The sequence below is a fragment of the Macrotis lagotis genome, chromosome 2 (assembly GCF_037893015.1).
Source record: "Macrotis lagotis isolate mMagLag1 chromosome 2, bilby.v1.9.chrom.fasta, whole genome shotgun sequence".
In the NCBI taxonomy this organism is placed as follows: Eukaryota; Metazoa; Chordata; class Mammalia; order Peramelemorphia; family Peramelidae; genus Macrotis; species Macrotis lagotis.
The window spans coordinates 24350288-24374175 of NC_133659.1; the positions used below are offsets into that span (position 1 = coordinate 24350288).

The 23888-nt window shown below is 50.6% G+C and overlaps 1 protein-coding gene across 2 annotated transcripts in view; it reads left to right on the forward strand.

Annotated features, from left to right (window-relative positions):
• Positions 1-11240: 11240 nt before the first annotated feature.
• The window catches only part of SSBP3 (single stranded DNA binding protein 3), a 138198-nt gene continuing 125550 nt past the window's right edge, over positions 11241-23888 (forward strand). For both annotated transcript variants that reach the window (XM_074221363.1, XM_074221364.1), the window contains exons 1-4: positions 11241-11366; positions 11665-11737; positions 11924-11985; positions 16556-16640. In XM_074221363.1, coding sequence (XP_074077464.1) covers positions 11311-11366; positions 11665-11737; positions 11924-11985; positions 16556-16640 — 276 coding nt within the window. In that variant the 5' untranslated portion in view covers positions 11241-11310. The remainder of the gene's footprint in view (positions 11367-11664; positions 11738-11923; positions 11986-16555; positions 16641-23888) is intronic.

The window sequence follows — 23888 nt, forward strand, 5'->3', positions numbered from 1 at the left end:
TAATTCTTTCCACCACTACATATAAAGCCCAGGAAAAAGTGGACTCAATAGTTCAGAAAGCTCATGGGAAAGGATAATTTACAACTTCAGGAAATCTTTTTGTGGGAGTTCTCCAAGATGTTCCTTTTAAGTATTGTATTGCTTTTTTTTTTTTGTTAGGCTCCTTATGGATCCTGGAATTGGCCTTTCTTCACTATCTAACCTTATTCTCTGTTCTTGTTTCCTGATGGAGCCATCAATGCTAGCCATTGATATCCCATGAACACTATTAGTTTGCCAATGTTGTTGTTCAGTCTTTTTTTCCACATATATCTGATTCTTTGTGACCCCATTTGGGGTTTTCTTGGCAGAGAACCTGGAGTGGTTTGCCATTTCCTGCTCCAGTACATTTTACAGATGAGGAGACAGAGGCAAATAGGGTTAATCGACTTACCTAGGGTCACACCCCTAGATGTTCAAGGCTAGATTGGAACTCGGGTCTTCCTGACTCTAAGCCTGGTATTCTAGCCACTGTACCACTCACTCTCCCTAAGATGCCAATAGAAAGTCTCAATCTTGGTTTGTCTCACCTGACAGAGGGACCAGGGCATAGCATTTTGTTAGTTATTTTAAGTGGGATGGGTGATTGTACAAGGTACCCTTCCCTTACCCTTTCAAGATTATTTTTCTTCTTTGTGTTTTTCACTGAAGTCCTTTTAATCTTTCAAGGAAAATTTCATTGTCTCTGATAATTCAGAGAGTGGGCAAGAGTCACCCCTTTGGGATGTTCTAATAATGACATATTTATGGGATTCTCAGGCCTTAATCTTTTCATTTTTTTTTCTCTTCTACCCTTCTTATGAAGAAATTCAAGAGGGAAACTCATGGATAATTTCCTACTTAGACTTGACTCCTACTTAAAGGAGAATTTCTTAGGCAGAATCATCTCAGAATATCATCTTCTAGCTAAAAAACAGAGATTTCTTGAGGATCACCAGCTTTTGGGGGTAGCTTTTGAGAGTTTTGGATATGACCTTCTAATCAAGAAAAGGAAATTTCCTGATTATCATACCTCTGGGAAAGAAAAGGTCACTTATTTATGTTCCCTAAAGCTAGAGGTTCAAGAAGAGACTAAAGTCATGACTTGGGGAAACATAAGTCCTTGACATTGCTTTCTATATGTTATTCAGACCAGGTAGGTCCATTGGGAAGGGGCTTGGCTGTTCCTGAGACTCCAAAGTATGTTTTTCTCTTGGAAGAGTTGAATCCTTCAAAGGGTCCCTGTAGGGCATAAACTATGGGGTCTACCAGACTTATTGCTCTTGTGAGCCCCTTCAAAGTGTTATCTATTTTTGTTTACAAGCTCCTGTGAGTCTATAGTGTTCTACTTTTTTCCTATAGAGTAAAATAAAAGTTATCCTGTACTCAATATACATTTATTATCCTGAGAGCTCATACAAGTGTTTGGGACTCCATCTGCAGAAGTTCAGACATGAGTGATAGAGATTGCCCAGAGCAAACTCTAGGGGCGAAAGGGGAGGAGGGATGAGGAGTCAAAGCTGAGACTTTAGGTTAACCCCTGACATGGACTCTGGCTGATCTGATGCCAAACTCTGGGAGACCTGGACCATAGATCAAACTCAATTCTCCATTGCTCCTGTTGTACCATACTGTATGGCCCACTTTTATGAATCATTGCTATGCTGAACTACCTTTTAGTTCCACCAAGTCACTTTGCCCAGGGTTCTGTCACTGGAGCCACCTTTAGAAAGAGGCTCATTCTGGAGAGGAACCTTCCTTAAGACTGGGCTTTCTTCACTCTCAGACTATGAAGTTATTTATTCCTGTTTGTTCTAGCTCTAGAATTTTCTTTCACTTCTAATTAACTTATATTTGCTTGCCTGCCTACATGCTGCATTCCTCCATGCTTCTTAACATGGTGGCCATGGACCTCTAGGAAACCTCTGCTTAGATTTCAGGTGGTCCATGAATGTGGATTTTCAAAAATGACATCTTTATTTTCAGTGATCTTTGACTGAAATAGCTATTTGCTTTTTGGCACCTGGCCAGGACCAACCCCTCTTTCTTCCTTTGGTGAGTTCTGCCCCAGTCTCCATTTTGGGGAGAGGTTTTGCCTCTCTTCCCTTTTCCAGACCTGGTTCTGGCTTCTGAGCTTTAAGACCTGCATTGGTGGGGGGAATTTCCTTATCTGGGAGATCTCTATTTATGAGGAAACTGAGGCAGAGTTAAATGTCATTCTGACTTATGGGTATGATGCCAATGTGGCACTTGGCACCTAAAACATTAAGAACACTCTTTGAGAGTGAGGATCCTTTCTTTAGTCTTTGTCTGAGGGTCTCCATCACTCAGGCAGACCCCAGAGTCAATCAGCATCAGTAAAAAATGTTATCTCCTGGCTACTAGGGGCCAAGAACAAGAGCTAGGCTAGCATCAAAGACTAAGGCATAAGACAGTCCCCAACCACAGGGAACTTACAATTGGCAGCTAGGTGGCACAGTGGATAGAGCATCAGGCCTGGAGTCAGGAGCACCTGACTTCAAATCTGTACTCAGACACTTGATCCTTACTGACTGTGTGACCCTGAGCAAGTCACTTAGCTCCGATTGCCTCACAAAAAGTAAGAAGAAGCTGGGCAAGCATGGTTAGGAGAGCCCACCAGGGTGGCTGGCTATCTGCCTTTGGGCATGATGGATTTGAGGAAGTGAGTTTCAGAGTTGGAACTTTCTAGAGATGAGCCAGGTAAGCAATGTTGAGGTGTATCTTCTGGGTGGTCATCTTACATAGCAGTGGAAGGGGAGGGGGGCTCAGGGTCCCAGGGAACAGGCTTGATTTCATCCAGTGGAAGGGATGGGTTTCAGGACATCAGGAAATTCTAGGGAGAAGCTGCATAAATAAAGCACTTTAGAGGCAGCCAACAAAGACGTGTTGAATCGAGCTGCAAGAAGAAATTGCAACTGTTGCATATGATAAAGTCTAAAGCAGAAATCTGTCTTCCAAATGACCTTGTGATCTTTCTTTCTCAGATCCCTTCCATCTTTTTGCCTCCGCTGCCTCAAGGTCATCCTAGTTGGGCCCCAGGGCCCCTCCAAATCCTGACTGGTCCCTGGCCTCCCAAAAAATCCAAGGTGGGCAGATGAAACCTGAGCTCCCCAATTTGAAGTTGAAGGAAGTTCTTTATTCATAAAAGTCTGTGTTTTAACTGGTACAAAATTTTGCTGTTCCCATTTTACCCAGGGGAAGACTGAGGCAGGAGGGAGTCAAAATTCTGAATTTTTCTACTCTGTTCTGTGGCCCTCCTCCAGCCCCCAACATGTTATTCTCCTCTTCTCTTTCTGCAAGATGTAGCAGAGAGAGAGAGGAAAAAAGGAGTTTGCAGGATGGGGCTGCCATTTCCTAGCTAAGTGTCCTCCCTTCTCAAGGCCTCATTTTCTCCAACTGGACAGTGAGTCCAACTGGACTAGGAGATCTGAAAAGGTCACTGTAGAGCTCAGGGTGGAGTCTGGACACCTGGGTTCACTCATTTGGCAGATGGAGCTGGAAAAGGAGTAGTCGATTGTCCATCCTTCACCTGCCCAGCATATCAGACTCTAGGCCTGGGTTGAGATAACCTGTGTGAAGGGTTTTACAAACTTTAAAGAGCTGTGAAATGGCCAACTCTTCCCCTCCCAGCATTTGGAGGACAACCTGGGGCCAGGTACGGGGTCAGAGGGGCTGTGTATTTTCTGTTCCTTTCTTCTCAGGTGGCTCCAATTAGGAGCTCCTTGTTGGTTCATCTTGGAATTTCCCAGGTGGCCTGGGGCCACCTTAGCTGGACTGTCTGGGAGTGGTCCTGGCCAGGATCAACCCCTCTGAGAGACCCACCTCTTTCTTCCTTTGGTGAGTTCTGCCCCAATCTCCATTTTGGGGAGAGGTTTTCCCTCTCTTCCCCTTTCCAGACCTGGTTCTGGCTTCTGAGCTTTAAGACCTGCATTGGTGGTGGTGGTGGGGGAATTTCCTTATCTGGGAGATCTCTATTTATGAGGAAACTGAGGCAGAGTTAAATGACTTGTCCAAGGCAGCTGAGCCAGGAGAATGTCCTTTCCATGTTTTTGATATCCCTTCAGAGAAGTGAAAACAGAGACAAGTCTAGGCTCTTCTCCAGATTTTGGATCCGAACCATTCATTAAGGTGAATCTTGCTTCTCCAACTAGACGAGAAGCTCTGAGAGGGCAGGACCTTTTTTTGTATCTCAGGCATCCCGTAGAACAAGACTGGGCACAGGGAATTCTGAACCTAATTTTGTTAAGTTAAATTGAATTGACTCTAGCAGCCAAGAGCTCATGAATTCATCTAAGAAATAAGAGCCACTCACATCTCTTGCTTTTTACTAAAGATGACCTATGAATTTGACCAGACTATAAGGGTTATTAAGGAGTTTCCTCAGAGTAATCGTTTTTATACCCATTTTACAGATAAAGGAACTGAGTCTCAGAGATCCAAAATTCTGCAATGTTAGAGTTGGAAGGAGGGAAAGAAGGAAGAAAAATGAGGAGGGAAAGAAGAAAGGAACTTAGGAAGAACGTCATTCAGTCAACTATTTAATAAGTAATCACTTTGCTACAGGCAGTGTGCTAAGCAATGGGAATACCAAAATATTGTCCATGTCTCTGGGGAATGCATAGACTAATGGGGAGAGACAAGGGTGACCACAACTATATCTGTACAATATACACACAGGGTAAACAGAAGGTGTTCCAAGGACTGCACAGCATTGGTAGGGGTGAGGGGGACAAGGAAGGAAGGGAGAGAGGGAGGGACTAAGGGATGAAGGAAGGAAGCGGGGGGGAGAGGAGAGGAATGAAGGGAGGAAAGGTTAGTAGGGAGAGGAAGGGAGGGAGGAATGGATGAAGGGAAAAGGAAAGCAAGAAGGGAGGGAGGGAAGAAGGAAGGTGAGAAGGAAGTAGGAAAGGAGAAAAGAAAGAAGAAAGGGAGAAAAAAAGAGGTAGGAAGGGAGGGAGGAATGGATGAAGGAAGAAAAGAAATAAAGGGGGTGGCTAGGTGGTCCAGTGGATATAGCACCGGCCCTGGAGTCAGTAGTACCTGAGTTCAAATCCAGCCTCAGTCACTTAATAATTACCTAGCTGTGTGGTCTTGAGCAAGCCTCTTAACCCCATTGCCTTGCAAAAAAAAAAAAAAAGAAGAAGAAGAAGAAGAAGAAAGGAAATAAAGAAGGAAGGGAAAGAGAGAGAAAAGGAAGGAAATATAAAAAGCTTTAAATGTTTACAAAGCACTCTCACCCTGTGAGGGACCCTACAAAGCACAGAACTCTCTTTGGAGCTACTTCTCCAAAAACTATTTGTGTTGCTAGGATGAATCCCCAGAGGGTAGCATACCCATTTCTAGTGGTGTCATTCATGAGCCCCCATTGGGTATGTTCCACATTGATTATTAGCCAGAGTTAAGTAGCTTTTTAAAAGAGTGTTTACTGAGGTAGAATAATTGCAAGGACAGTGGTTATAGAAACTTTACTACTAAACAGAGGCTAACTCTCCTCTTGTGTATACAAATTCCCTGGGGTGAATTCTGTTTTGTCCTTCATTCTTGAAGAGGACCAAGACATCAGGGAAATGATGCCATGACAGGCAATTGATTTCAGTTTGAGTGAGGGCTGTGCTAAGTCACCAGCCTTACTTTCTTCTCCAGAGTCATCTGGGTCCAGTGCTCACATGTGGATCAGGAAGACTGGAGATGGCCCTGGTTGGGAGGCAGAGTTAAGTGACTTGCTCAAGGTCACCCAGCTAGTAAGTGTCCTGTCTGAGGTTGGATTAGAACTCCCATCCTCTTGACTCCAAGGCCTGTGCTCTATCCTGGGGTGAATAGCTTCAAACCTAAAGAGTATCTATGGCCAAAAGGTTAACATTCCCTAAAGCTAATCCTTTTCTCCCTTATTAATGAAGTTTCCCCTTAGACATAACTCTCTTTGGCTTGAAAAAGTGAGACCCTTATAGAGTCCACAAGAGTTGTCTTTTTTTGGTGTCTTTTGTCCTGGGAAAATCAAGGCAGATAATGCCATCAGTCACTGCTGCTCCAAGGACACTATTCCTAATGCTTATGGGAATTCCAGATCTTTCATTCTTTCTCTAGTAAATTGATCAGAGGGCTTCACCCCTGGATTTGACCACCACTTGACGCACTTCTAGAAGGAAGACTCTGAAATGGGTTGTTCTATTATATGTAGGTATAAAAGTGTGTCTGATTCTTCTAGGCAATCACATATCTCCTCTGTGGTGCCATCTGTTTTTATCCAATCATTCAAAGCCTTCACCATGCTTTCAAAGTGATTCCAGCTTTAGTTCTCCCTAGATTACTTGGGATTGTTTGATTGGATTTAGAATCTGAAAATTAATCTTTATAGAGGTTGAAAACCCCACCTTTACAGGAAGATTATTCTATTCATATTACCAATGAGGAAACTGAGGTTCAGAGAAGTACCTTATTAGATCTGGAAGGGACCTAAGATACTACCTGTTTCAATGACTAGACTTTATAGGTAAGAATCACAGGATCATCTAGCTAGAGCTGAAGGGCAAATCCCATCTCATCATTTTATAGAAGAAGACACTGAGGCTGAGAAAGATTAAGTTTGTTGTGGAATTCAGGTTCTCTGCTTCCTAGGCCAGCACTTATGCCGCTGTGGCTCACTGCTTCTCAAAATGAAGTTAGAGATGAGGTGACTTTCCCAAGGACACATAGCTGGTGTACATGGGAGACTAGAGGCTAGTCCTTTTGACCCTCAGTTCAGTGCTTATTCCCTGCCTCGGCCCCCCCCAAATACACACACACACACACACACACACACACACACACACACACACACACACACACTCTGTGGTGTTCCAATCAACTGTTCCCAGAGAGGGACTCTCTCCTGGAAGCAACATTTGGATTTTGAACCTAAATCCTTTCCTCCCTGTTCCCCTCCCCCTTCTTCTTTGCTGGCTGTCTCAGACATTTATGTTGAAACCGGCACTGGCTTCTTTCCAGCTGGGAGCTTCTTCCATTTCCTCCATGGGGCAGGGCAAAGCGCAGGCTGGCCAGAGCCCCAAGCACCAAGCCTGGCTCCATTTGGAGGCTGGGAGCTCCCAAGCTGGGTTCATGTCTTCAGGCAACACTAGAGATAAGCTGATGGCCACCGGGGGCTGCTCTCCCACACTCCCTCCCTCCCCCTGACTGCACCCCTATCACCTAAAGGGGATGCTGGAGAGGCTAATGGAAAGGAAGGAAGGAAGGAAGGAAGGAAGGAAGGAAGGAAGGGAGGGAGGGAGGGAGGGAGGGAGGGAAGAAGGGAGAGGGAATGGGAGCAAAGGAGGGATGGAGGAATGGGAGAAAAAGGGAAGGAGGGAGAGGAAGAAAGGAAAGAGGAAAATGGAAGAGAGGGAAGAAGGGAGGAAAGGAATGAGAGTGAAGAAAGGAAAGAGGGAATAGATATGGCAAGAAGGCAGGACAAGACTGAGAAAAGGAAGGAGGGAAGAAAGGGCAGAAGGAAAGAAAGGAAGGGAGAGAAAGAAGGAGAGAGAAAGAGGAGGGAGAAAGCATGAAGCAAGGAAGAAAGAAGGACTGAAGGAGAGAAAAGAAAGAGAAGTGAAGAAGGAATTATGGAAAGGGGGAAATGAAAGAAGAGAGGGAGATAAGGGGGGAGAGAGAGAGAGAGAGAGAGAGAGAGAGAGAGAGAGAGAGAGAGAGAGAGAGAAAGAAGGAGAAAAGGAGGAAAAAGGGGAGGGAAGGAAGCCAAAAGAGGAAGGAAGGACGAGGTGGGACAGAAAGTTTAAAAGAGTGAAGGAAATGAAGGAGGGAAGGAAAGAAAGGAAGAAAAAGGAAGAAAGGGAAAGAAGGAATGAGGGAGGTTAGGAAGAAGGGAAGGAAACAAGGAGAGAGAGACAGACAGAGAGAGACAGAGAGGAGACAGAGGACAGAGAGACAGAGGCAGAGAGAAGGAAACAAGGATGAAAGGAGTTCACTGTAAATTGGGGAGAAGCTATTTATTTCTCTTTGTCCTAGCTTCCATGCTGGTCAGTGGCCCCCATATTTGAAGAAGTCTCTTGCTCTAGGCTGAGCCCTCAATTCTAAATCCTCGCCTCCTCCTATTTGCTCCTCAGGCCCTCTGGTAGCAGAGAAGAGACGTTTTAGTTGGTGGTGGTGTTGGCAGTAGGGGTGCTAGCACTAATTTAAAGTTTAGTCCTATGCAAATCGTTTTCCTCTCTGGGTCTCAGTTTCCCTCCCTAGAATGGAAGGTCCCTTCTAACCCTATGCTTCTAAGTTGCCTCTTCTCTACAGGCAGGGGTGTCTCATATAGCTTTGAAATTAAGAACAGGAATTCATCTTCTAATGAAGCCTCTTCAAATGAAGAAACTGAGGCTCACATAAATGTATCTATATATATGTATAAGAATGTACATTTTAGCTCACTGGATATTCAGGAAAAAGAGAGCAAGCAAATTAGCAATTAACTTTTTTTATAAATGAGGAAACTGAGTCCCAGAGTTATGAAATACCTCTCTTTTTCTCTTTCTGTCTCTCTCTGTCACACACACACACACACACACACACACACACACACACAAACCCCTCAACTCAGGATTTTTCTCCACCAGGCTACGTTTACACCCTTCCTAAAGGAGCATCCCTTCCCTTCTGTTTGGAATTCCTCTTCCCCAGCCCATTTTCTTTAGCTGGCCTTCAGAGCAGCACTTTTCACCTCCAGGTTATGTCTATCTCATTCACCATCACCTCTGTGTAGGACCAGTGGATGGCATGATAACCCAGAAACAGACGGGGTTTAAGAATGGCAAGGTCTCTCAGCCTTCTGGATGCCATCCGTCCCCATCTGCCAGATGTGTTACCAGAAGAGATGCCACTGATGTTTTTCACGATCACTCTTGCCAGAAATTTGATTGGGAGGGTTAAAGACTGATTAGCTTGTGTGGAGGGATCTGGTGTTCATCTAGAATAATCCCTTCATTCACAGAGTAGGTAACTGAGGCATCTCCAGGTATATGTCTCACAGAATCTCTGGGAGTTCCTCTCATGTGGGTTCTGGATTCCAACCCTAACATTTCATGTTCAAAGTTCCCTTTCAGTCCATTACTCTAGTACTTTAAGGTCCTGGGCTGCTCTGACAGTCTATGTTTCAGGCTCGCTTTCAGCCCTGATGTTCCATGTTCTAAGGTCTCTCCAAGCTGACATTCTAGAATCCTAAGGGTTGGCCATTCTGTCTTCTGGCGTCCCTCGGCTCTAACTCCCTTTACTCTAATGGCCTCTTTTCTGAGGGCCCTCCCAGATCTGACCTTCTGGCATTTTCAGACCTCTCTGCAGTGCCACTCTCTGTGGTCTCCTACCCTTTCCTTACCTCCCACTTCTCCGTCCCTCTCTCTGGCCTTCTGAATGCATCTGGGAGCTGAAGATGAGGAGGAGAGGGCTCAGAGGTCATGGGGCACACATCCAGGCTAGGGACATGGCCGGTGTGTACTGAGCCGCCTTCCTAAGAGGAATGGTGGGAGCAAACAGGCTCTGTGACCCACGGAGCGGGCCAGATCCCAGAGCTGGCTGGCTCGGAGGGGGCAGGGAGGCCAGGAGGGTCTGGAGACCGGCCTTCCCCGGGGGGTCACGGGCCCACCAAGCTCCCCGGGGCGGAAGCTCCGCGGGTCAGCCTTCCCCGGGCCCATGGCGAGCCGGAGAGCTAGGGGCGAGGTGGGGGTGGGCTGCTTTAGGGAAGCTGGGCTCAGGATGCCCGGCCTGGGGAGGGCAACCCGGATTCTTGTTCGCCTCCCCGGCCCCCCCCCAAAGCGCCCCAGTCATTCATTCACTACACCGGGGGCGCCCCCACTCCGGAGGGGGCCCCCAGCCCGCTTCCTCCCCTGGGCTTCTCCTCCTGCCCCCCCGCTGGGCATCCCCGAGCAGAGGACCAGAGGTCGGGAGAGGCGTTCCTCCCGGGGGGCCGCGGCGGCTCCCTTGGCGCCCCAAAGCCTCCTTTCCAGAGCAATGCAGATGCTGCTGGGGGGGGGGCTCGTCCTCCTCTCCAGGTCAGAATTAGCGAGTAAACTTTAATAGGCGGGGGGGGGGGTCCTGCTGTCGCCCCAGCCCGGGTCCGCCTGGCCCGGCCGCGCGCGGGCCCAGGCCACGGGCCGAGACTTTAATTGTTTGGGGAGAGGCATGGAAGGGGGAGGGGCGTGACTTGTTTATTGGAACAGCGCAGTTAAAAAAAATCCACCTAGGCTAACAGTTTCAAGGCTCCCCTAAAGATGTATCCGAAGCGGCAGCCAATGGGCGCTTACACAGCTCTTCTGCTCCACTCTTTTAAAGGGACCGGAGCCGTGCGGCTCGGGCGCATTTAAAGAGAAAGCGCTCTAAAAAAAAAAGGAGCCTCGGGAATGGGGGCGCACCCCTCTCGGGCCCCCCTGCCTCGGGGGCCGGCCGCCTAGGGTCCCCGCGGGGCGCACTCCGGGCCGCCCTCCCCGGCCAGGGGGCGATCCGCTTCCCAGGAGGCGCCTCCATTGTGCCCCCGGCCACGGTCCCCGTCCCCCCCCCCCCGGGGCCCCGTGGAAGTTTCGGGGGGGCGGCTCGGGCAGCCGAGGGCCCCTCCCCCCTCTGCGCCGGCAGGGCCCCCCTCGGAGCGCGCTCGGGAGCCGGGCCGAGCCGAGCCGAGCGGGGCCGAGCGGGCCTGGCCGGCGGGGCCCGGAGCACACCCAGCGGCGCCTCCCCGCTGGCTGGCGAGCCCGCCCCCGGCCGCGCCGATTGGCCGAGGCGCGGATCAATTGTGGAACGTTGACGCCCGCCGCGCTCCAGCCTCCCGGGGAGCCACGTTCGGTTGAGCTTCCCAGCAGAGCGGCGGCGGCGGCGGCGGAGCAGGAGCAGCGGCGGCGGCGGCCGAGCCCGAGCCCAGCCCAGCCCAGCCGAGCCCGGCCAGCCCGGCCCAGGCAGCCCAGGCCGGCCAGCCCAGCCCCGCAGCCCGCCCCGCGGCCCAGCCCGGCCGAGCCGCCGCCGCCGCAGCCGAGCCCCAGCCCAGCCCCAGCCCGAGCCGGCCCTGGGCCATGGGGTCGAGGCCGGGGCTGAGGCTTTGACAGCCGGAGCCGGGGCCGGGGCCGGAGCCGGAGCCGGGGCCGGGGCCGGGGCCGGGGCCGGGCCGGGCCGGGCCGGGGGGCGGCGGCGGCGGCGGCGGCCGGACAGCGACGGGCCGGCGGGGCCGGCGGGCAGCGCGAGCGGGGCGGCCGCGGGCGGCGGCGGGAGCGGCGGCGGCGGGGCCCCGGGCTCGGCCCCTCGGAGGCGCCGCGCACCATGTTCGCCAAAGGCAAAGGCTCGGCGGTGCCCTCGGACGGCCAGGCTCGGGAGAAGTAAGCGCGGCCGGGGCCGCCCCGCGCCCCGCGCCCCCCGCGCCGCCCCCCGCGCCCCATTGTTGGGAGGGGGGGGAGCGGCGGGGCCGGCGGCCGGGGGAGGGGCGCGGGGCGGCGGGGGCGCGGGGGGCGCGGGGCGGCCCGGGGCCTCCTTTTGTCTGGCCCTCGGTGCGGGAGTGCGTGGGGCGGCGTGTCCACGCGTGGGGGCCGGAGGCTTTGTTCCGGGGCCCCCGCCGACGCCCCCGGGCCGGGGGGCCCCCCCGAGCGGGCTCCGCGCTGACGACCCCCCCATCCCCAGGCTGGCCCTGTACGTCTACGAGTACTTGCTGCACGTGGGAGCCCAGAAGTCCGCGCAGACCTTCCTGTCCGAGGTGAGTGCGGGGCCCCGCGCCCGCCGGCCCCGCAGCCTTTGTCTCCCCGCGCCCGCGGGGGCTCCATCTTGAATTCCCCTCCCCTCCTGCCGCGGCGGCCCGTCCCCGGGGGCCCCCTCCCCGGGGACCCCCCGGGCCCGCTCCGGCCCCTTCACCCCACTCCCGCTCTCTTTGTGTTTCCTCCAGATCCGATGGGAAAAAAACATCACGTTAGGAGAGCCCCCGGGCTTCCTGCACTCCTGGTGGTGGTAAGTGGGGCTCCGGGGCCCAGCGAGGGGGCCGGGCCGGGCCGGGCCGGGCCGGGGCCGGGGGGCAGCCCCCCGCCTCTCCGCTTCTTCCCCAGGTGTATCAGGGCTGCCCGAGCCCGGGAGCAAGTGCTGGACGGCGGCTCCCGCTCGGTCCCTGCCGATGCCTGCCTCTGTCTCTCTCTCTCTGTCTCTGTCTTTCTGTCCCTCTCTTTCTCTCTCTGCCTCTCTGTCTCCCTCTCTCTTTCTCTCTCTCTGTCTTTCTGTCCCTCTCTGTCTCTTTCTCTCCCTCTCTCTTTCTCTCTCTCTTTCTCTCTCTCTTTCTCTCTCTCTCTCTGTCGCTGTCTCTGTCTTTCTGTCCCTCTCTGTTCCTCTGTCCCTCTGTCTCTGCCTCTGTCTCTCTCTCCCTCTCTCTGTCTCCTTCTCTCTCTCTCTCTCTCTCTCTCTTTTCCTGCAATTCTGCATACTGCTTTAATTAAAGGGAGAGGTGGGGGTGGGGCAAATACCTCCGGGTCTCCTTTACAACCCAGGGGCCTCCTGCTCCCAGCCTAGACCCCGCCGGGGCTACTGCTGCCGCGCGTTCCCCTTCTCTCTCTTCTCTCTCCTTCTTTCACTTCTGGCCTCTCTTTCTCCTTCCTCCCCTCCCAGCTCTCTCCTCCTCTTTCTCCTTTCCCTCACAACTGTCTCTTCTTTCCTTCTCTCTCCTTTCTTCACTTCTGTGTCTTTCCTTCCCCTCATCTCTGCTTCCCTCCCCACTGTCTCTCCTTCCCTTTTTCCTTTGCCTCCCAGCTGTCTCCTCTTCTCTTCCTTCTCTTTGCCTTCCTTTCCTTCTTCCCTCCCTTCAGTCTGTCTCCTGCCCTTTCTCAGCTGGATCCTCTCCCTTCTCTCTCCTTCCTTCCCTTTCCCTCCTGTCTCTTTCTCCCTCCCTTCTTGCTCTCCTGCCTTCCTTTCTTTCTCCCTCCTTCCCTCCTCTCTCCTTCCTTCCCTTTCCCTCCTGTCTCTTTCTCCCTCCCTTCTTGCTCTCCTGCCTTCCTCTTTCTTTCTCCCTCCTTCCCTCCTCTCTCCTTCCTTCCTTTTCCCTCCTGTCTCTTTCTCCCTCCCTTCTTGCTCTCCTGCCTTCCTCTTTCTTTCTCCCTCCTTCCCTCCTCTCTCCTTCCTTCCCTTTCCTTCTTCCTTTCCCTCCTGTCTCTTTCTCCCTCCCTTCTTGCTCTCCTGCCTTCCTTTCTTTCTCCCTCCTTCCCTCTCTCCTTCCTTCCCTTTCCTTCTTCCTTTCCCTCCTGTCTCTTTCTCCCTCCCTTCTTGCTCTCCTGCCTTCCTCTTTCTGTCTCCCTCCTTCCCTTCCCTCTCCTCCCTTCCCTCCTCCCTTCCTCTCTTTCCCCATGCCTGTCTCTGGCTAAGGGGATGACCGCCCTCTTTTCTGCTGCTGGAGGATGACCACACTAGATTGCCCCCAACTGTCAGTCTTGAACTGTTAGAAAGAAGTTAGACAGAAGGTGATATTTTGCAAATGGGGGAGGGGGAAGGCCTCATACTTTATGGGAACCCCTTTAGTTAGCCAGGAACCTGGATAATATTTGTAGCCTGCTACAAACCTTGAAGTCTTTGGGGGGATTTAATTTTCTTGTTAATTATTTGGCGAAGTAGCTGGAGCAGCCAAACGGGCTCCCCACCCCCAAATCATTTGGGGCTTCAGATCTGGAGAGAGGAGTTAGCATTTTGCCCCCTGGATAAAAGGGATTTGGAGAACTTCCAAAATTATAGAAACCGGACCCTTTCTTGGGCGGCTTTGTCATTTCACTGGTTTTTGTTGTTATTTTCGTCGGAGTTTGGATGACTCCCAAGGACGGGTCCCTTCTACCCATGAGTGCCCAGGGTTCTGGGGAGGTCACGTGGCCAACTTGTGTGGGAGGCAGAACTGGAACCCAGCTCTTGCCCATTCTTGAAGGCCCATCTCCCTGTCCTTTAGGCCAGACAAGTGTCCTCTCTGTCACAGAGAAAAACAATGCGTTTTAGAATCCAATCTCATTTTACCTCTAACACGATAGGGGGTCGAATTCTCCCCGTTGGCATTGCCATATTCTCCAGAAATCCCACTGAGCCAGCTCTCCCCTGCTCCCCCATCCTTAGCTGTGGGGATCATAGAATGGAGGGAGGGTGGGAGCCCCAAACTCCCATTTAAAGTTCTGTGTGACCACCTGTAGGGATGGGAACAGAGAAATGAGTTTGAAATGTCAAAACTAGTCTGGGAGACCCCTCACTTTAAAAAGCATCAACATTTGGGGAGGGGAACAGCCAGGTTTGTTTTGGGGAGGCAGAGGTTGATCTGGCAAGACTGGGGGGCCTTGCCCACACAAGCTGCTGTTCTTAAGCCTTGGAGACCAGAATCTTGGCCTCCACTGCCTGGCTCTCCCTTCCCCCTGCTCCCATCAGGTGGTGAACCTGCTCTTTCCTGTTCTAACCTTGGGGCACCTCCCCTGGGGGCGAGGAGCACAGGTGTGGCCTGGGGGCTGTGTAGCCACTCACTTGTTCCCTAGGCTAGATGGGCACACCAGGGACAGAGCTGGCTTGACTTGGTTTTGTATCTGTTTGATGTCTCTCTGTCTCTCCCCCCGCCTTCCCCTCCCTCCCTCCTCCTGTCTGTCTCTCTTCTTTCCTTCTCTTTCCTCTGTCTTCTCTCTCTCACCTCCATCTCCATCTCTTTCTCCCCCCCTTCTTTCTTTCCCGTGTTTTTTTGGCTGGCTGTTAGAAACAACAGGGATTGTTTTGAGCACTGCCTAGCTAACTAGCCATGTTGCTCCAGCCAGTTGGTGAAAGTAGTGTCTATTCATCAAAACCTTTGAAAAGGCCCCAGGATGAAGGCTGATAAGATCTGCTGGGTTTCTGTGGCATGGTGTGGCTGGAGCTGTTGGTCTGAGACATTGGCAAATAGACAAAACTGGATGTGGAATCAGTACAGTCTGGGTTCAAATCCCCTCGCAGACGATACTAGTGGCTTCATGACCCTGGGCAAGTCATTCTCTGGGTCTCCACTTCTTCATCTCTGAAGTGGACAGCTTTAGTACACTTAGGTCCTAGGACCTGGAAGGCTCAAAGAGATCACCCACCTACTGAAAGCGCTTTAACAGACAGTATACACCTTAGTTTTTTTCATCTGTCTGGGTGATGGGGGGGGTCTGGAGCTCTCCAAGTTTTTCATTTCCTCCTGTTTAAGTGATCAGATTATTTCCTAAGGGGCCTTTCCTAATGCCGTCCAGCAGTCCGGGTGACTTCTCCCAGAGATTGAAGGGAAACCCTGAGATTTTGGGAATTTAAGATGGGGCTAGGGTTTTTACTTGGGGAGATCCTTGGGACTCCACCTGTTTTGGATTTCTGGCCCTAGGACTTGCCAGGACTTTTACTATTTCACCATAAAAGGCAGAAATACCTGGTTGCCATGAGAACCTCTCTGAGTAATTGGTATGCATTCTTGGGTGGGTGGGTGGGTGGGTGGGAGAACTACTTCTGGGCCTCTAGGCCTTCCCTGCAGGGCCATTACATGTGTGGGGGGTGGGGGGAGTTGAGACTCGGGCCTCCTTCAGTGACTGCCCACCCTCCCCCTTCATCTTTGTTCCTTCCATCTTTTGCCTGTTTGTACCTTTTAAACATCTCAAGATGAAATCCTTTTTGCTTTACAAAAGCACTGTCTTGGGAGGAGGAAGAGGCATGAAGAGCCTTGGGGGTGCTCTTTGTACCTGTGTGGCTCACGTCTGAGCTGGGAGGGCATTTAGCCATCTAGCCCAACGCCCTCTTTTTTTTTTACAGATTAGTAAACTGAGGTCCAGATTTGGGATGGGGGGAAAAGTGTCCGTTGTGTGAAGTCTGAGGAAACTTGAGTTTTAATCTACTCTCTGTCTAATCCATCAGCAAGCATTTATTAATCTCCTCCTTAGATTCTAGATTCTGCCTTGGGGATTCCGTGAGAAACACAGCAAACAATCTCTGCCCTCAGAGAATTTCTGTTCTATCTTCTGATTTCTTTTCTAGTTGGTCTGACCCTTAGTGGGGTGACAGGACCAAAGATTTAGAAGATCAAAGGAACAACTCCTTTATTTAAAGTGCAAAAAGGAGGCGTGAGATGGGGAATTGACTTGTCCAAGGTCAAAAAAGGTGGCAGAGCTAGAATTTAAATTTGGGATGATGATCCATGGACATAGCCCCTGGGTTTGGGCCTCTGAAATGGGGGTGATAATTGGCTTTTACCCTTCGAGCTTTATAAACGGTGTCCATATGGGATGCCATTGCGTTATGGGCATAGGACTGTAAAGGACCTCAGAAAGTATCCAAAAAAACCCCATTTTACAGAGACAAACTGAGACCTGGCACCATCTGAGGTGGAATTTCATCCCACATTCTCAGATCCCAGAGTCAGAAGAACATCCCACCAGGACACTTAGGTGGACGTCCCACCAGGATGCTTTGTTATTTTCTATAGTGGATTAGCTTTCTAGAGTCTGTGGACAGAGAGGCAAAGAGAGTGTGAAAATGTGTAAGGGTGTCAGTAGTAACCAGATCAATTTGACTTTTCCACCTGCAGTGTTTTCTGGGACCTTTACTGTGCAGCTCCCGAGAGGCGGGACACTTGTGAACATTCGAGTGAAGCAAAGGCCTTTCACGATTATGTGAGTAACCAATTTTTTAATCCGCGTCATAATTACAGGGTTGGGTGACTCGCACTTCTTGAAGATCCAAAGCAAACACGTGGCCAAGTGGCAGAGGGCTGGCGCTCCCCCTCCTTCGTCACTCCCCCAAACCAGCCAGTGATCTGCCTTGGGGGTCCCCGTTCCATCATTGATGATGACACTGTCATCATGGTAGGCTGGTATGAACAAATCTTGAGTGTCTTCTCAGTTGGGAGAGGGGACACTGCCCTCCTGGCCTTGGATCCCACTGATTTTCCAATGTATGTGATAGTGCTAAACCCTCAAACTTGTGTTTCTGGAAGTAATATTGGGGGGGGGGGTAAGAGGGAGTGCTCATCTTATCTTTCTTTTTGAAGGATCAGCACTCTCCCAGCTCAGTGTAGTTAGAGGAGATAAGGGAGGGTCATGTTGGCTGCTCTCTGGTTGAGTTTGTCCTGGGACTTCTTGAGGCAGATTGCCTCTTGATCCTGTCTCAAAAATATCGACGCATAGTTGGTTGTTCCTCTTACGTCTCCTGAAGGGGGGGGGGGTCTCTTCCTAGAATGAGATACTTAAGGATTAAGATCTGACTAATGAAAGTTCCAAAAAAAGTTTCTTTGGTGCCACCGGTACTAACTTAAACCTTGATCCTTGATGAGCAGATTGGATAGGCTTTGGTTTTCATTGGACTTTTTTATGACTGGAAGAAGTTTTAGGGTCCCGTTGACACTGAAGGCAGGTGGTATGTGAAGGACATAGAATACAAAAGGTGCTAATTCATGTTCGTTTGTGGGGAGATGAATCCAGAGTGGTTTTCTGGGTGACATGGCCTGGTTTCTTTCAGTTGGGTTTTGATGAATGACTTTTAACTGTCTTAAATGATGCTGTGATGGAGAGGAGAGGGTCCTCTTCCCAAGGGCTGTTCTTGTCTCCCTGTCTGCCAGGACCCGAAGATGTAGACATGGGTAAAGTCATTCAGAGAAGGATCTAGAGTCCAGTATTGGGATAGCTCAGATCTTTTCATGGAAAGTTCTATCTCAGAACAGTGTGTTTGGAGAATGATAATGAGCAATGTGAGGTTGGACCCAAGAGGCATAAGAATAACCAACTAGCTTGTTCCTTGAAGTGAACTGGAATTCTCTGCTTGGGATAGGCAAGAGAATAAAGTCAGTTTTTTTGGTGGTGAAGAGGCTGATGTGGTACTGGTCAAGTTGGACTGTGGTTCTTTTGGGGAAACCTTGAGTTTATTGGTGGTTTTGGTTGTTTGGGGCTCTTGTAGCTGGAGAGTATGACTGGAAAAGGCCAAAGAAGCCTTTCTGACTCATTTGCCAAAGCTGTTCTGTATTCTGAGCATCTTCTAGACTTCCAAAGTTGGTGGGTCTCTGGGTTTGCTGTCCTAATGAATGGGAGTCTCTTGGTACAAAAGCAGTCTGCTTCTTGGCATTTTGGATCTATGTCTGATTTGATTAAATGCATCATGGGACCAAGGATAAAGACAGGTCTTGTTTGCTATAGGGTTTAGGCTGCCATATTGAAATAGAATGGTTGCCCAATGAGTATGCCCTGGAAGAGGCCTTAAGAGACTACCTTGGCTAAAAATTTTATGTGAAAAATATTGAATGTAAAAAGCCCCCATTTCCCAAGCCTGAGTAAGGGCTAAAGAGAAATGTGAAAAAACTGCTGTGAGGAGCTCCAGTTCCCTGAACTCTTGAGTCATTCTCTGCACTAGTTCCCCTTTTGGGCAACTCCGAACCATCCATTGTCTCCTATGGTGGACTCTGGCCTGGCCTCTCCAAGTCACTTAGCGATTTTTAAGCACCTACTATGTGGAAAAGACTGGGGGATACAAAGAAAGATAAAAGATAGTCCTTGTCCTCAAGGAGCTTACAATCTAATAGAGAGGAGACAAGATAATTTGGAGATAATCAACACGTTCCTTACATGTAGAAGGCTGTCAGAAAACATTTATTGGATGGGCAGAAAAAGCTGGAAAGGAGAAAACGAGATACAACTGGAGGATGTGTTGGTTTGGGGATAAAAGAAAGTCTGGAAGTGTCTGAGGATTGCCAGGGCGGAATATGAGGAAGGAAGGGCAGGGTGGCCAGAAAGGAGGGGGGACTTCTTGAAAGCAGAACTATCCCATAAGCCCAACCTTTCTCTTGTCTGTTCTCAGCACTTCAGGGTCTTGGCCTAGTAGACCCCTAAAGTCATCATTTATGAACTAGGCTTCCAAAAAAAAAAATAGCACTTTTTGCCTCTCCTTCCCTTGGTCCGAGTTCTTCAGAGGTTCCCCATTATCGGCCTGCGGGACAGAGCGCCTTAGGCGCTCTTTGGTGTGTTGGGGAGTTGAAGGCCAGTGTCTGGGCCTGGAGGCCCAGGGATGCTGTTTGGCCCCTTTGGGGTGTCCTGTGTGCCCCTCTGAGTTTGTGACTGCTGGCAGACCACTTGTTGGCCGGGGGAGGGGGCTTCTCTACCAGTCCTGCGACTGTTTCCATATGAGCTGCTCCCATCACTCCTCATACACGCTAACCCAGACTGGTCTCCCTGCTCCCCTCCCTTTCTTCTCCACCCCCCACCATCCCATCTTCCTACCTCTGTTCTTGGCCTTGGACTACTCCCCCCCCCCCCTTCCTCCCTGTCATCCTGATCATCCTCCAAGGTCCAGCACAAGCCTCACCACCACCATGATGTCTTCTTCCTTGACCATTCCAACCGCCATCTTGTCTTGAAGTTGTCCGTCCCATTCATTCGGCGTCTTGGACTTCATTATTTGGTTGTGTCTTGTCTTGGTAGCTGCCCTGCTGTGTCACACACCCCCGTTGTGCGAGTGTGAGTGTGTGTCTCCTTTCTCCAACCGTGAGCTCCTCAAGGGCCTTGCACCCTAGAAGGTTTTCAGTAAAGACTGGCCGAACGCGTAAACCGTGGTCCTGAGAGAGAAGCCGCTAAGCAGGAAGCAGCTCTGGGACGGAGGGCCCGGCCGGGGGATTCGAAGACTGAATTCCAGTAACTAGAACAGTTAACTCACATTAGGCAACTTGCTTCAGCTCACCCGGCAAGTTGGCTAATGTGAGTTCACTGATCTGGTTTCCTCCTCTGTGGAAGAGAATGTAAGATCCTTGAGGGCCGGGGAGCCTGTGTGTCCGCCCTCCATCTCGCCTCCTCCCCTCCCCCCATTCCTTCCCCCTTCAACCCCTCTCCCCCCCACGGTGTCCCATCTGGTGGCTGCTAGTGGTGTGTAGGGTGGCGGAGGGTCTGGCCTGGATCCAGGAAGCTTGGGTTCTGCTCCCCCTCTTGAGGGGTTCCTGACTGCGCCTCAGTTGACCTCCGTAAGGGGACAGCTTGGATTGACCGTTGAGTTCTCCGTGGATGCAGGTCTAAGTCAGTGCTGTAGGAAAGAGAGAAGCTGGGTTTTTCGAGCTCACTTCCATTTGATCATCTGTTATTCTTGTCGTCGTTGTTGTTGTCGCCATCCTTACAGTTGTCATTATCCAGTGTTAGAGGAGAGGATGTTTGTCCCTTGGAGAGGCTACAGGGTCTTGCTTTAGAGCAGAGGCCGGGCTGCGGCCCTTCCTCTCTAGGCCTCAGTTTCCCTCTCTGTGAAAAGAAAGAGCTGGATAAGGTGAGCATTGAGGTCGTGTCTGGCTTTTCACCCTGTGTCATTCTGAGGCCTCTGATTGGCAGAAGGGATTTGGTCAGAAAAAGCCAGGAGAAGCAGCCTGGCCCCGGGTGGATGGCAGCCTCCTGGTTCTTCCCAGGGTTCTGAGCCAGGGGTCTTACCTGCTGGGGGACCCGACCACTGGGATAGAACAGGGTTTCTGGTCACGATGAAGAATGGCCTCGAGATGTTTCCCTCTCAGTTCCCTTACCTGTAAAATGAAGGGGTTTTGGACCTCAGTGACTTAGGGGTCCCAGGGTTTCCTTTAGACCCAGAAAGGTGGCAGAGCGCAAGATGGGGCAGCACCTCTGCCCAACTCCCTTCGTGTACTTAGTCTCTGGACAAGTCCCTGAGCCTTAGTTTCCCCATTTGTAAACTGAGACAAACCAAATCAGATGCTTCTAGACTCCCTTTTAGGTCTTAATCGGGGGTGGGGTGGGGTTGTGACCCTGGAAAGTAATGAGAGGCAGAAATGGGCCTTCCCTCCCCAAGAGTGGGGGGTCTCTATCAAGGTCACCCAGCAGGGCAGCACCTGAGTCTACAAGATTTTCATCTGATGCTCTAGCTAGGGTTATAGAGTTTTGTCTCCCCCAGCATGGAAGTTTGGCTGTGGGCAATGAAGGCCAGTGTCTGGGCCTGGAGGCCCAGGGATGCTGTTTGGCCCCTTTGGGGTGTCCTGTGTGCCCCTCTGAGGAGAGGTGTCTCTAGTTGTGCTTCGGAAATTTTGATTGAGTGTGCTTTGACTGCCTGGATGGGTGGGTTTCTGGGACTCGATTTCCTCATTGGTTAATAAGACCTGGGCTAAATGACCTTGTATCCTTTCCTGCTCTTCATCTCTGGCATCTTTTGTGCTTAGTGGATGTTTAGCCATGAGGGTTCCCAGTTGCCAAGACTGGGGGGGGGGAAAGAAGAATCAGGGGACAGCAGCAGGCACTCACTGAGACAGACCTCTGTAGATTTAATTTCATTTTTTTAAAAAATTGTTTGGAGTAAAACAACCAACCCAAACCTCAGTTTTCTCTCCTGGTCTCCCTGCGAGCTAGCTTTCCTGGCTTCTTGTTTACCCCCGGGCTGCCAGCCTTCTTGAACTGCTGCTAATTAGCGCTAAAAGCCGAGCCGGCATCTGAAATCGCCAGTGCCCGGGCCGTTTGGTTCACTCAATAGGTTTCAAGTGGAGACAAGACCCCAAATTGTGATTCCTTTTGCCCAAACCCAAACAAGCCGTTCTTGGCAAAGGGTCACTTTTGGACTCCAAGGCCAGCGGCGGTGGCAGTGTACCGTGTGGAGTGGGGACCGGCCCTCCCCTCATCTGATGAATGCCATCTTTGTTAGCTAATCGTTTGCAAACTTGGCTGGGGCCACTCCCTGGGCACTGTATGCTTGGGGGCCCCCCCGGCTCTTTCAGTCTGAGTGTTGGGGCAGAGGGAGGTGGGAGGATTCTGACCGGGCCACAGCCAAGGCAGAAGCCAGGCGATGTTGGGCATGGTGGTGCGTTCCCTGTCACGGGGGGTATGTGAGTAGAGGTAGGTGATGCTGTTGGGGAGGGACTGTACCTGGTGGCCCCCTGGCCTCTGGGACTTAGGTAGACCAAAAGTTTGTGGGGGAACTTTTATTAAGGGGGAGCTATGGGGGGCTCGTATGGGTGAACAGTGTACCTTGGTGAGTGCTGATGCCCCTCAAGAGAACCGCCTTCACTCTAGCCTCATACTAGCATCTAGAAGAATGAAATGCTTTTTTCTTGGGGATCATTTTAACAGTGGCCCAAGTACCTCTGATTCCTTGATACCTATGGCTTTAAGCTCTAGGAAGACCCAGTGGGGTGCTTCTTTGTAACATGGAGGAAGGGCTGAGTTTATTTTTTGGTGTGTTGGAGTCGAAACCAGAGGTCCTAAGCTCTAAAATACCGGACTTGGATGCATAGCAGTTGTATCCTCCCAGACTAGTCATCAAATCCAGAGAAGCCTCAGTTTCCTCATCTGTAAAATGAAGCAGTTGGCCTTCTTGGACCCTTCCTAGCTTTAATCAATGAAACTGATTTCCCTGGGTCTCAGCACCCTCAAATGAAATCCCTGGGCTCAGACCCTCAGCCGATGGGTAACAGAGAAGGGACTTTGGGACCTCAGAGAAACTGGAATCATCCCTTGTGGGATGGGGACCTCTTTGGGTTTTACTGCCCTTGTAAAAAGCCCATCACCCAAGGCTGTCCCTACTTCAGGGTGGGTGTGGGTTTATGCTGGGAAAGGCCTCCTCTCCTCAGGAATCCTGCCCCGCCTCATCCTGCTCTGCTCTGCCCTCCTCATTCCCCAATTATTTCCTGTCTGCCTCATCTCCCCTGCACACAATGATAGCAGCAGTTCTCATTCAGCTTGGCTGTTCACACTGGCCCCTGGAGGGAAGCCTTACCAGATACTTCCCCATTTTGCAGATCCAGTAGAATGTAAGCTTGTTGAGAGGTACAAAACCCGTGTCTCCCCAGCAAAGGCTCTTTGCTTGTCTCTAACAGTTCTTGGTTTCTTCATCTGTAAAGTGTGGTCTCTCTCTCCTCTCCAACTGATTGGCTTGGTTGTATTGAAAGAGTGAATGATTTCCCCAAGGTCACACAGAGAATTAGTTCTAGTAAAGTGGAGCCTCCTGAAGTCAGTTCCAAGGTCTCTTTCTGTTGTATCTGAGAGGACCAAGAATGGGGAATCTCCAGGGAAGGGTCATCAATTAACAGTTAGAAAGAGAGAGAAGAGATAATTAGTTGTTGATGTGGGAAAGAGAAAGGGAGTGGGAGGGGGGTCAGAGACCCAGAGAGATGATGACTTTGGTGATTATGAGGAGATGATCATTGGGCCTTGAAGAGAAGTCTTCAAGAGGTGGTCATTGGTGGGCCTTGAAGAGAAGGCTTCAAGAGCTGGTCATTGGTGGGCCTTGGAGAGAAGGCTTTAAGAGGTGGTCATTGGGGGTGATCGTGTGGACCTTGGAGTGTGGCACTCCAGTGACTCAATGTCTTGAGTCAATTATTGAGTAAAGATGACAACGGGCATGCAGAAGGGAATGTTAACAATGGAAGAAACAATATTGGTCTTAGGAAACTTTGTCACGAATGGGAGAAGAGAGTTGGGACAGGTGGTGGGAACTCCAGAAAAGGCCAAGAGAAACCTGTTCTGGGATGGTTGGCTGATATAGGAAGGTGTCAGTGGGAAAAGGAGTGTCCCAGTAGGCTTTGAGTAGAGTAGGATCTGGAGCAAATTCTCAGTAAATTCTTACTAGTGTTTATAGGAGGTTTAAAAAAAGGATCCAAATAAGATTTTTTTCTTCTTACAGTGGGTTTGTTTGTTTTTTCCTTTAAATAAAGGAATTCTTTCTGCCCTTGGGAGGCAGCATTGTCCAATGGGAAAAACACTGGATTTGTTGAATCCTGAGTTCAAATTCTAGCCCCATCATTTATGACTTTGTGCCTTGATTTCCTTGACTGTACAAGGGGAATGAGACAAGATGTTCTCTGAGGTCTGATTGCAGGACCCCTCAAAGGAGTGTTTGTATGACACCTTTGGGCCTAGCACTGAGTTCTGAAGAAGTTCTAGGTCATTGCTTCTTGGAATTGTAGT